This window comes from Sesamum indicum, linkage group LG3 (assembly GCF_026168435.1).
Source record: "Sesamum indicum cultivar Baizhima isolate 11 linkage group LG3, ASM2616843v1, whole genome shotgun sequence".
In the NCBI taxonomy this organism is placed as follows: Eukaryota; Viridiplantae; Streptophyta; class Magnoliopsida; order Lamiales; family Pedaliaceae; genus Sesamum; species Sesamum indicum.
The window spans coordinates 29176586-29189720 of NC_142659.1; the positions used below are offsets into that span (position 1 = coordinate 29176586).

The window sequence follows — 13135 nt, forward strand, 5'->3', positions numbered from 1 at the left end:
CAATTTTTTTTCTCCCGATTAATTTAAGCATAAAAAAAATTTAATTGAGAATCTTTCAACAAGCCCAATAATTTATTTATTTTCTAAAATTGCAAGCACCTCTAAATCAGACTATTCTTGAAATAACCACAACTGCATGCTTGATTCAATATCAACACGACATTTGATGTGTTAATTAATTAAAATAAAGAATTCAACAAAGTCAACAAACCTAATTTCGACATGTCTCCAAAATAATGAGCCTTTTTTAACTTTTTGTCTCCTTTATGTTATTCTTACTGTTTTTTTTTTTTTTTTTTGCCTGGAATTGTTAATACGAAATTATTTCATTTTAATCCATATATCTATTCGGAATTACAATAGAAATGCATAAATATAATTCACATGAATGTAAAAAGAATATATGTTTATATATATAGCCCAATCATATAAAAATATGGTATATCAAAAATAATATAAAAGCTAGGATATACCCTATATATTTATGTCTTAGTAGTTGCGTCCATATATTACAAATGACTACTTTCCTTAAATATAAACATGATATTTATATGTAAAGTCACTAGAACAACTAAATTGACACCTGACCAAATATTTCCAAAAATTTAGATTGCGTATATGAAGTAAGAGCGTTATGGATCTTAATCTATTAATCAAAAAAGGTGTAGGTCTATTTGTTTGTTAAAGGAGTACATGAAAAATTAAGTCCATTGATATCTCAATTTCCAAGTAACATTCACTTCAATTTCAAGGGTTAGTTTAAATAATTTGAAAATTATAAGCATATGTCTTCTGATAGCTACTGAGTTTTTTTAAAAAAATAATGGACTTACTAAAAGTCCACAAAATGCATAAATAATCAAACGATAATGTTAATTTCAATTGATCGAGTAAAAACATCCTGCAAACTCCTAAACTCTTAAAAGCTATTTAAGTTTTGTGTTTCGACTTTCCTGTTTGTAATTATATTTACTTATTTGAGGATATTTTATGAGTTGAAAAGAGAAGTTCATTGATATTTTATCGACTTAAACACGTCATATCTTGCGGTGAATGAATTATATATGAAATTCAATATGAAACGAGAAATTGAAAACCTGTTATTTGAAATGGCGACTACCACAAGTTCAACAATATATTTGTAAAAATAATAATAATAATTTTTTTCCCAAAATTAATTAATGAATCTTGTAGGGAATTATCTATGGGGAGTTGACTTTATTTGGTGAAAGCTAACACCATAACTACTACCAACTACCTTCCTTCCAAATGGTATGAAACAAGGAAGAGTACAAATATGATTTTTTTTTTTTTAATTTTCCCCTAAAAACCAAATATATATAATTTATATAGTTGTATTATTATTATACAGAAAAAAAAAATGGCCTTAATCTGAAAAATATATGTTGAAGCAATGATGTCCTAACCCAAATGCTCTCATCACGTGTCCATGATTTGTCACATTTTTGCTCTCTACACAAACTGCCCACCAATATCATTACCATCTGCATGCAATGTTTCCCGCTCCCCTCTAAATAATTTAAATCAATTATGACTTCCTATTTCCTCCACTTCCTTCCCCTTATCTCATTATTCGCCACTACTTTCTCATTTACGCAAACATAACTTTAAAAAGAAAAAACATTTCACTAACAGTCCCGTTAAAAAATGTAGCTATAATTTCACAAAAATAGTGAATATTTTAGGCAGTTTGTCCTAATCACAGAAAAATACCAATGTAATTTAATTACCGAAAATTTGGTTTTGATTCAACAGGGAATAATGAAGATGTTGTGTAGGTAGAGTTGAGCATTTAATAGCAATTGACTTGTCAGTGAGGGGAAAAGTAAATGAAAAGGAGGCGTCCCCTTCCCACTCGTGAGGGGCTGCCTCCTGGGCCTCACCGCTTTTATTTATGTAGAAGAAGCAGGAGAGGGACAGGCTCCACTCTCATTCCGCTCAATCCACATCCCAATAACATTACAACTACTCATCTCATCCTCCTCCAATCCATTATTTATTAATTATTCTCTGCATATACTTTTTTTTTTTTTCTATTTATTTGGTCTGAAATACTAGAATCATATGGTTATAGTATGTTTTGCGAGATACATGTTATTATTAGTCGTGAGTAAGCACATGCCACTGCAACTCATGTCAAAATGTCTTTACTCTGTCATTACAAATTTGGGTTGTTGTCTGGAATTGAGATGTTGCAGTGTAGTCACAAGTTGTGTTGTTACAAGAGTTTGAAATGGGAACTCCATGCAAGGCAATCAATGTCTACCTCTTTTTGATAAGACCAAAATGTTTGTCTGCTTCACAGACAACCTCCTCAGAGGAATAGGCATAGGCATAGGCATAGGCATTTACCTTTTCATCATCAGTAGTGTCAAGTGTTAGTTGTACCTCCACTAGGATTTCTGTAACATGAATGTTTGTTTGTCTCGAAATTAAAAATACAAGAGTAGCATAAATTTCTTTATATGGGTTACCATGTTTTAATTTTTCCAATATTTTTCTTTCTACTCAAACTTCACACTATGTTTGGTTTTTATTTTGAAGATGGCCCAAAATATAGAGTTGTTTGACTTGTTTGGTTTTGTAAATTTTAGATATATTTTTTATTATTTTAAAATAATTTTAATTATTTTTTGTACAAAAAATACAATTAATTAAAAAATAATATTTATTTTAATCCACTCACAACTAATAAATTGTATATATATTTATATATATAATAAATATATATATAAGAGACATGATTTGACAATGAACAATACTTTTTGTTTCTCCACTACCCAATATCAAACATACCATACTTATTTTATATTATCTTCAAAAATAAATCCAAACATACACGTTATCTCTAACTTATTTTTATTTATTTTTTTTTCTCTCTATCTCCACAAAACACCCCAAAATAAATTAAAAATAAAACCAAACATTATTTCAGTTTCTTTTTTCTTTTCTTTTCTTTTTTTAAATAAAAGAGAACTCTGATTAGATTTTGATCATATTTTAAGGTAATAAATTACTTTATTTTTTAAAATATAGAGGGTTAAATTACTATTTATTTTTTATAGGGTGGTAATTTATTCATTTTCAATATTATAGTAAGAGGATAAATTGCTACTTACTCATATTTTGTTATTTCCTTTAATACACAAAGACACGCTTCAGTATAAAAATTATATTATTTATTTATTATTAATAGCACTCATGTGTATTAAATAAAATATAAAACATAATAGCATTTAAAATAGAAAATTCAATTACAGCCACATTAATAAATCAGGCATAAGATTTAAGGATTAACTTTAAAACAAAATCAAAATATGCGATGCATTATAATTTCAAACATAGAAAAGATACCGTAGTCTCTATGAGGTGATACGGTTCAACATAAGTATTAGGAGTTCTGCGCGTAATTTTGCGAATTGAGTGAAAGATGGAGGTGACGATGGCGGAGCCCGACGGGGTACTGACGGAGCGCAATGTTGACGTGGCGGCGCTCTATGATATGTTGCGACGGTGCAAAGCTTCCGCGGAGGAAATCGTCGCAAAAATGCTGGCTATCAAGAAAGAAGCTGAGCCCAAATCTGAGCTCCGAGAAGTCGTCACTCAAATTCTCCTCAATTTTGTCACGCTGCGTCAGGTCTGGTTGATTATGTGGAGCTATATCTCTTGTAGCATTTTCGATGCGCGTTCACTGTGCTGTATTATTTTTCTTTTGCTGTTGGAGTCTCGGATTTGTTGGGTTTAGGGTTTATTGTGATTGAGGGATTCTAGTGATTCGTATGTGTCAATTACTGAAAATAATTGCTGGTCGAAGGCTGTTATTGTGAAGGATGGGACTGACATGACATTTCGATTAAAGATTTTCATTTTAACGGTTACAAGTTGAAACTGAGAAATGGACAGGAATATGTTTTCTCCAGTTTTAACAAATTGTTAAAAGCTTCAAGTGATATTATAACTAATCTCAATGTTCGAGATGGCTGCTTCTGGATAATTCATGTTGCAATTATGTGGTGAACAGCTTTGCTTGTTAGATAAGCTTATTAGGTTCTGAATGCTCTTGAAGCAGGTAAATAGGTCTATTCTGCTTGAGGAAGACCGGGTTAAAGCTGAAACAGAACTTGCTAAAGCACCTGTAGAATTGACAACGTTGCAGCTCCACAACTTGATGTATGAGAAACATCACTATGTCAAAGCATTAAAAGCTTGCAAAGAATTCACAACTAAATATCCTGGCATTGAACTTATACCTGAGGAAGAATTCATCAGAGAGGCACCAGAAGATATTAAACGCTCCATATTGTCAACTGATAGAACACATGATTTGATGCTTAAAAGGCTCAACTATGAGCTCTTCCAGGCATGTTTATTGAGTTTTTAATAACAATGTTTATTTTCTTTGTCAGCCTGATCTTCTCCAAGTCCATCTTATAATGTGGATGGTGGTTATAAATGCTATGACTGATATTGCAGATTTTAGTTTCAGGCATCAGTACTTTATACAGGAACTGTAACTTTGTTAGTTAAATTTCTAAGGGAGGCACAGCAAAGAAATAAGGATTTATAGCTTTTGTACAAAGTTCTATCATGACACTGTTTTGAAACGCCATACTTCATCGGAACTCCCTTTTTTGTTTACTTTCCATCGAACCCTCCTCCCTCCATCGCTTTCCTGTGATTCCATCTGTTCTCCCGAGTATGTGTTTTAATAGATGTGGAAGCACCACGTAAATACTTATACGCTCATCTCTTTCAGCGCAAAGAACTATGCAAGCTTCGTGAAAAATTGGAACAACAAAAGAAAGCTCTCCAAGAGACAATTGCTAACAGGAAAAAGTTTTTGTCAAGTCTCCCTTCACAGCTTAAAGCTCTCAAAAAAGCATCCTTGCCTGTTCAACATCAGTTGGGGGTTCCGCAGACCAAGAAACTAATGCAGCACCAATTAGCAGAGTTGCTTCCACCTCCTCTCTATGTCATTTACTCCCAGTTATTTGCTCAAAAGGAAGCTTTTGGAGAGAATATTGAGCTGGATATCACAGGAAATGTAAAGGATGCACAGGCTTTCGCCCGTCAGCTAGCTAACAAGGATGCTGGTAACCAAGCGTACCTAATAATTACTAAGTTAACGGGTCAGATTTGATGTTTTTATTTAATAAGCTTACTCCAATAAGACATCCTAGATTATGGTCTCGCTTGCTATTTGTCACGCGATATATTGTTGGAAAGATGTGGCTTTTATGCAGCAGAGCACATTGCCAATTCAATGAACCCCTGTCCTGGGACATGGTTTCATGAGCGACTAGTGACCGCATTTAATTTTATGTATCCACAGATATCAAAAGCTATTCTCCTTTTTAAATTAGAAAGAAATTTGAAACAACAGGAATGCGAGATTGCTTTTGTCCGAAGGTGAAAAGATCACCTATGGAAGCACCTTTTTCCTTTATATGGGAGTTGAACTGGAAACTTACTCTTTCTGTGTTTGTCTTTCTTTCCTGGAAATCTCTGTTGTTGACATCAAAACTGGAATCTTAGTGTGAATAGATTAGTATATTGGCTTGTTTACCTGCAAAAGATCATATAATTTCCTCCTGTAGAGTTCAGATTCTAAGTCACGGTGAAATGGGAGGAGTTGTCTTCATTAGGTTTTTACTTGTTTGTTTTGCCTCTATCTCTCCTCTCTTTCTCTCTATAGAGAATTGTATACGTATACATATTGCTGCATGTCAGATGATCCTGCTATCTTACTTTTATGTGACCTATTAATTTTCAGCTATGTCAACAAACTTGGTGAACTCCAAGTTAGAGGATGATGTGCCAGATGACAACGGTGATGGTCAAAGGAGGAGCAAGCGGCCGAAGAAGGTGCCAAGCAAGGAAAATCTTGACCATTCTGGAATATATCAAAGTCATCCGCTTAAAGTTATCCTCCACATAAACAACGATGAAGCTTCAGACATGAATCCAGCAAAACTCATCACCTTGAAGTTTGAGTTCTTAATAAATTTAAACATTGTGTGCGTGGGTGTTGAGGATTCTGAAGAAGTTCCTGAAAATGATATCTTATGCAACTTATTTCCTGATGACACTGGCCTAGAGCTCCCTCAGCAGGTTACATTGTTGTATTGTGTGCCATGATAAACTTGAATCATGTTCTGTTCCAATTATAATAATAAGGTTTTGCAACATTTTGCAGTCAGCGAAGCTCCTCATTGGAAGTTCTCTCTCATTTGATGAAAGCAGAACTTCACGGCCATACAAGTGGGTACAGCATTTGGCAGGTATTGATTGTTTGCCAGAGGTGTCGCCACTGGTTTCAGTCTCTGAAGAATCAAGTGGTGAAACTACAAAGCATGCTTCTGCATTATCGAGTCTGTCATTGTATCGTCAGCAAAACAGGGTTCAGACAGTTGTGCAAAGGATTCGTACACGGAAAAAGGCTCAGCTGGCATCTGTGTGAGTCACTGCCCTGAAATTATTCTGGTCATGTGGTCTTGGGAATAAATTGATGTTGCGGATGTATTAAAGATTTAGATGAAGTAGACCAACCCTTCTCTTCTGCTCCTCGTTGAGTGATTTGAAATTTTACAACATACAGCTAATCTTCTTGGATGACGGGGACCTTTCTTCTGAGAGGAGGCGTACTTCAGTCAGAACTGGAGCCACAATTGATTTTAGTCCTAGGTGAGTATCGGTTTTGGTAACAGCAATATTGTGGTACTAGATTACTGGAGAAAGCTTAAGTACGTCATCACTCTGCAAAGTGTATTTCAAATTCAATATATATAAACTCAATATTCTATGTATACTACCTTAGAATGGTATTGAAAGTTAACTGAGAGATCCCGTTTCCAATCTCCTGCAGTAGCTCAGGCTTATACATGATATTAATGACATCTGATACTAATCTCTCATATGTATGCTATATCCACTCTTTCAATGCAGAAACGAGCAGCTAATCTGGAAGTGATGATTTATTTTGTTACCAATCGAAGGAGAATATCATTTAGTCGATACACCTTAATATATTAGAAAATGCCATATCAAATATTACATTAGAGAACATATTTTGACAGACTAAAATGCATTATGCCTTACGATAATTAATAGTCTGGAAACAAGAAAAGTTTTTATTCCTTGTAGAGAAAAGTAAAACAAATATCTATTTTGTTTTTCACATAACATACTGACAAGACAGAAAATGAAATCGTAAAAAAGCAAACGGCAAAGCGAGTATAAATCTTTACAGGGCTCCCGCCACATTATGCCTGCGCCTCTTTGCCAATGGGGTAGGGTGTATGAAAAGAAAAATTACTTTCCAAACAAAAGCAGGGAGCAGAAATCCAAAGTCTAAACAAATTAACTAACTGTTTTCCTGTTACACCACGATATGGATAAATAATATATACAGCACAAGGTTGGGCACAGATCAAATAGTAAGCACGGATGTCGAGCATGAACAGAGGCCTAAAATATATTAACATGCTCATGAGCCCTAGTCAATGTGATCAGAGATTAAGACATGCAAAGTATTAACTATAACCACTTGTTAGAAACCATCAAGAAGATTCATGGGAATCATCAGTTCACGAAGAAACATTAAACCAACTTCTGTTCATGAATAGCCGAAGCACATACCCCAAAAATGTTAGTGCAGCAACGAGGAATGGAGTGGACAAACTAAGGGCAAAGGGATTCTACTAAAATATACAAAAGCGGGACTTCATAAAGCTCTATGGAAAGCTGGCCTGCTGATCCGCAATTTATCTCTATTATTGTTGCAGTGCTGATTTTATCTTCATAAATTTCCGGCAAACAGCAGGCAGCTCATTTTCTGAACAGTGTCCAGTACCGAGTAAATTCACCATTACCTCTTCTAATGCCTCTTAACAACCTTACTGCTTTAAGAAATAGTATTCATCCAGTTGAGGCGAGCTCGACTATGTATTTACTAACACTTGTGCATCTCAATCCTTTAAGCCCACAAATGGCAGCACGATCAACGGAGTTTCCTTAGAGTTCCTTGTTTGATGGAGAAACAATAAACTTCAACTTCTGATAATGACCTGAACAGAAAATATCTCTGTTGTGCTGAGACATAAAATTTCATATTTCTGATATCCCCCAAGCAAAATTAAGATCTCTTCCATATACTGAAAATTCCATTTGCGAAAGACTTCAGATTTTGCCACACCGAGGTTTTGCTTCGAGGTTCTGCAACTTCAGTAGGCACCTTGTGCAACTCCCTGTAAATTGAGAATAATTGATTTTTCAGCAAGAAAAGAGCAAAGTATATTGATGGGAGATTCCCAGCATAGAACTGCACAACCTAGGCAAGCTAATCAGTTGTACTAGTTCACACACACACATGTTCATATTCAAATGTACCAGAGAGAGAGAGAGAGAGATCAGACAGTCTTAAGCCAGATGTGTTGGATTTCCGTCATTGCAAAATCTTTTAGAAAATATGGTAAACTTATCTGCAATTCTAGGAGCAGTAGAAGGGTAGATACAGGTTGGCTTTCTCGAGTTCAGGAGGTTCAAGTTGGGCACCCAGTTTACCAGACAGTAAAAGTATGAAATCCCTTGCACTTTGGTTGGATAATTTTCAACTACTGATTTCAAGAATCTTAGTAACCATTTTGAGTTATGAAGCATTTGAATACTTAAATTCAAATACTTCCTGCAAGTCCAGATCTTTTAATCCAAAACCACCTCAGATCTTGGATGCCCGCACAAGGTAAATCTAAGAAAAAGAGAAAATTACCTTCTCGATATTTCTGACTCAGTTGACTCTTGTGGCTCAGCCTTGGTTTGCAACCCATCAAATTTCAACTTATCTTCACGTATTATCTCCTGTTTTGTTTTATGTTCAGGATCAGGGTGCCGACTGCTTTTAGGTTCATCAATCGGGCGGTGAGATTGAGTTTCAGCATCTTTTGATCTGTCAATCTTACATAAAAACAGAGAGATTTAAATGGTCCAATATCAAATGAAGCTAATATTATATGCATAGGGCACAAAAACCAGTCCACGAGATAACTACTTGGTAAATTCTAAGCAGAAAATTGCAGTAGAATCAGTTTTAGAATCTGGATCATCACATGCTATTAAAAAAGAACCAGATTCTCATTCATAAAAATGGCAGTCACTACAAGACTTACCACTGCCGAAGATAGTTGGGTTTCATCATTTATGCTCTCCTCAACTGAAATTGAAGATTGTGAGCTTTTCTTTGATTTAAGGCTCTTGGAACTGGACTTTGCAGTGGCCATTTTCGAGATAGGGCTGACTTCTCCTAGCCCCCTGGTTTGAGAGGCTTCTACAGATTTGGTGGGTGTCTCATCCTTACTCATGAAACTTTTCTCCATTGAAGCATCCTTAGTATCCACAGGCGACACTTTGGAATTGTATTGCAGCTCCTGTAGGATCTGTCTAACAACATAGTAAGAGCCACCCACATCTTTCACGGCATCAGAAGCAGTTGGGAACTTCCCTGCATTCATTTCCCTGTACCTGTTAACCAGTCCCACATAATTTTCTCAAATTTTACACATAACTTATCATAATAACGCATTTTAGACTTACCATTTACTCAACAATGTTTTGTTATAACCTTAAATTATTTATTCCTAATATGCAATACCATATTAGAAAAAGTTCGCCCATAATGAGCATCATATCCTCGGTTTTTACTAGTTGGTAGATTCTGGTTCAGTCTTATATGCTATCTTGTTCTCCTTCACTCTCTTGATAGAGCTACTTAAAGGGTTTCAGGAGTCTGCTAAAGACTCTCTTCACATGGTGGCATTCTTATCCCTGAACAACAATTTAGATGAAGGCGAAGTCCATGACTTCCAAAGCAGCACAAACACAAAACTATAGAGACGAATGAATAACTCAATGCACAATTTGTTCATACCCTTTCAAAAGGCATAAAGTGCAAATTTCTCGGACCTTCAACAGTAAAGTTGCAATGCCCAAAAAAATGGATATTTTGATAGTTAAAATATAAAAAATTGTATTTTATACCTCAAAACAATTATCCTTCTATGGACTAAGGAAGAAATTCAAAATCAATCTTTTCATGAAAATTTCATACAAATTGAAGCATCATCCAACAATTAACAATTAACTGAAACAAGTTTCAATGGCATTTAAGAATGAATGACTAGACTTTTGAAACAAGCTTATCTTTCTGGTTGGAACTACTTTTACCAGCAATGAAGCCATTGCATCGACACATAAAAGAGGCAAACCTTACAGACTACATGAACAAGAATGACCTCAATATTCTTCAGTACCTACAGGCTGCAGGTACCGATACTAGTGAGAACAAAGCACATAATTGACAGGCAGCCAGCATCAGCTTTTCAGCTTCCAGTCAGATGACAGATCATACCAAACTATAATGATATCAAGTCAAGAAAGGAAACTTTTCATAATTATTATAAGACAGATTTTAGTTGATATGTGACTATGAAAAATAACGTGAAATGCGTATATGAACTGACAAACAAGGAAAAATATAAATCAGACATACTTGTTAACATAGTTTTCCACCATGGTTTTGCGTTCATCCTTTGAGACCCTTCTCCGTGCCTTCTTGCATTCCACAGTATCAGATGAAGCAGAGGCAGCATATGACCTGCCACACCACTGTGCATTTGATCCATGCACTATACTGGATCTCTCAATCACTGCAATGAACCCACATCAAATATCATTTAATCTGAATAATGGAAGCCAAAAACTTCCTGAAACGATATTATTAGGATTAACAACTCTTATCAAATTAAATAGATAAAAATCAAACAAACATGACTGCATGTAATATAAAAAAACTGCCAATCACTTATTAATCCCAAATCGGACCGAGGAAGTATGACAATGAAATAGAGAACTCGGACACCTTGGGATACCATATCTGCAATGCCGCTTGGAAAAAGGACCATATAGGAAATGTAATTTTACCTGGACATAGGCGAGCACTTGATGTCTTGGTTACTTGACACTGACGAGACAAGCCAATATTAGCAGGTCGAAGAACACTCCGAATGAGTCGCATCTTGCCTTAAATGGTACATAAATAATTAATATTATGACTTAAAGAGACATAGAACAGTATATTTAATACTTGGAAGCAAGGAATTAATTTAGTTCAAGTTCGCCTGCAATATTAGCAGAAAATTAAATTTTACACTACAACTCGAAAGTAAGGAATTGTAATTGATTTTGAGGAATGCAACTTCATGAATTTTTAAACCATAGATTCCCGAAATTCAAAATGTAAGGAGGCTTGCTTATCATGAGCAAAATGTATACGCTGAATCATTTCTAAACAAAGAACGAAATAAAAGAAAAATGAAAGAGAGTAACAAACATTAACACAGAAGTAGACCAATTTCCACAAGGTCCGTCCAAGCAAAATCACAGCATGAGTATCGGAACCACAAATTCTTACTTAAGTAGGGCAGAGCTAATACTTCTTTTACCTATGTTCCACGAATACATATGAAAACTAAACCAAGAGGCAAAGCAATTATCCTGAAGGGAATGGAACTAGTTACCAATCAAAGATTACTCTGGCCGTCTCCTTCCCCCTACTCCAATGGCCGACGGATTTTAGGGTTTAATTAGGGATTGCTTTTGAAGGTTGGTTGCAGAGCAACAAAGGACGAAAATAGGCGGGTTTTAGTCTTTTAGATATACACTGCGGATTCTACTTTCAATTTCGAAACTTACAAGAAAACCATTTAACCATGTGGGACCAACCCGGATCATTAGTGTAGCGCGCAGTCGCAGGTCGGATCTTGGCCCAACCCGATTATATAGGAACCCAGTTAGACCCCAGACCCAGAAAGAACCCAAAGAAATTAATTTAAATTCATACCCTACCCAATTCATTTTACACTATTCAAAAGATCTCTAGACCCAATCAGATCCGGTGTTTGGGTCTGGTGTGATCCAAACCTAATTCTTTTTCTTTGTTTTTTTCAATCCATTTTTCTTCATATCATATTAATTAAATTATTTTTTTTTATTTTTACCCATAATTTATAGGGGTATTCAATTCGATTAATCGAACCGAACCAAATTAGTTTTTTGGTTAACCAAAAATTTTGGAGTACTCAAAGTCGTACTGATTAGTCCGTTCAGTTCAACTATAACCAAATAGTTTTTTGGTTCGACTCGATTAATAATCAAAATATTGAATTTATAAGGAAAAATATATGCAGATAATTAATTTAATTATTTTTTATTTTTGTATTTAAAATGTAACATAAGTAGAAATCAAATTTTATTATTATAATATAATATATATTTATAAATTATAAATACAATTTATATATATTAATATACTTTATAAAACTATAATATATTGTATAAATAATTTTTTAAATTTTGGTTATTCAGTCGGTATGGTTAACTGAATTAACCAAATCGTACCGATCAATTTTACCAATTCTTTTTAAAAAAATAATTGAAAACTGAACTGAATTTTTTGTTTGGTTTTCGGTATGAATCGAAATTCGATTCAGCCAGTTTTTCACCAGTTAATCGAATTTTTAACACTCCTAATAATTTATCAATAAATTCAAAATTATTAAGATCGATTTAAAAATAACTCTTTTTTAATAGAATTTTTTAAATAATATATCATTTATTATACCGTGTACAAATAATCTTATAAAAATATTGCTTGATGAATAATGGTATGATGTCTTAAACTTTTTATATTTGTTCACTTGAAGTTAGATCGATTGATAAATAATAAACAAATTGAATAGAAAAAAAAAATGATTTAAATTGGGTACATAGACACAGTCACACATGGGTATTGATGCGTAGAGACCCAATCTAAACTCAATCTATATTTTTTTAATGGGTCTGGATTTTGATTTAATAATATTCATTGAATTTGAATTTGTGTTTCAATATTAGAGTTATTCAATGAGTTTAGATAGGGTTACCCTAAACCGAACCTTATGAAGACCCGACCCATATATATAGTTTTAGATTTTTAATGCTCTGTTGTCCAAGTCGGATCTTCTATTTGTAATATTTGTTAGGGTTAATTACACTCAAATCTACTTTAGAATTATGAAACTGT

At 34.2% G+C, this 13135-nt stretch overlaps 2 protein-coding genes across 5 annotated transcripts; one reads left to right on the forward strand and one right to left on the reverse strand.

The window, feature by feature from the left end:
• The first annotated feature begins 3330 nt into the window (after positions 1-3330).
• LOC105159161 (THO complex, subunit 5) lies at positions 3331-6876 on the forward strand. Of its 3 annotated transcripts, XM_020692836.2 has the most exons (6): positions 3333-3658; positions 4091-4381; positions 4778-5150; positions 5795-6132; positions 6218-6477; positions 6620-6876. In XM_020692836.2, exons 1-6 carry the CDS (start codon positions 3452-3454, stop codon positions 6621-6623), a joined length of 1473 nt encoding a protein of 490 aa, XP_020548495.1. In that variant the 5' UTR covers positions 3333-3451; the 3' UTR covers positions 6624-6876. The 3 variants fall into 3 exon arrangements, with proteins under 3 accessions (XP_020548497.1, XP_020548495.1, XP_011074423.1); XM_011076121.3 differs by having other exon boundaries at positions 3335-3658; positions 4778-5114; positions 6218-6876; XM_020692838.2 differs by lacking the exon at positions 4091-4381 and having other exon boundaries at positions 3331-3658; positions 6218-6876.
• A 730-nt stretch (positions 6877-7606) lies between these two features.
• On the reverse strand, positions 7607-11750 carry LOC105159162 (hydroxyproline-rich glycoprotein family protein). Of its 2 annotated transcripts, none has more exons than XM_011076122.3 (6): positions 11592-11750; positions 10996-11094; positions 10565-10721; positions 9186-9537; positions 8789-8973; positions 7607-8267 (listed from the first exon to the last, which is right to left on the reverse strand). In XM_011076122.3, exons 2-6 carry the CDS (start codon positions 11087-11089, stop codon positions 8156-8158), a joined length of 900 nt encoding a protein of 299 aa, XP_011074424.1. In that variant the 5' UTR covers positions 11090-11094; positions 11592-11750; the 3' UTR covers positions 7607-8155. The 2 variants fall into 2 exon arrangements, with proteins under 2 accessions (XP_011074424.1, XP_011074425.1); XM_011076123.3 differs by having other exon boundaries at positions 9186-9517; positions 11592-11737.
• Positions 11751-13135: the final 1385 nt, after the last annotated feature.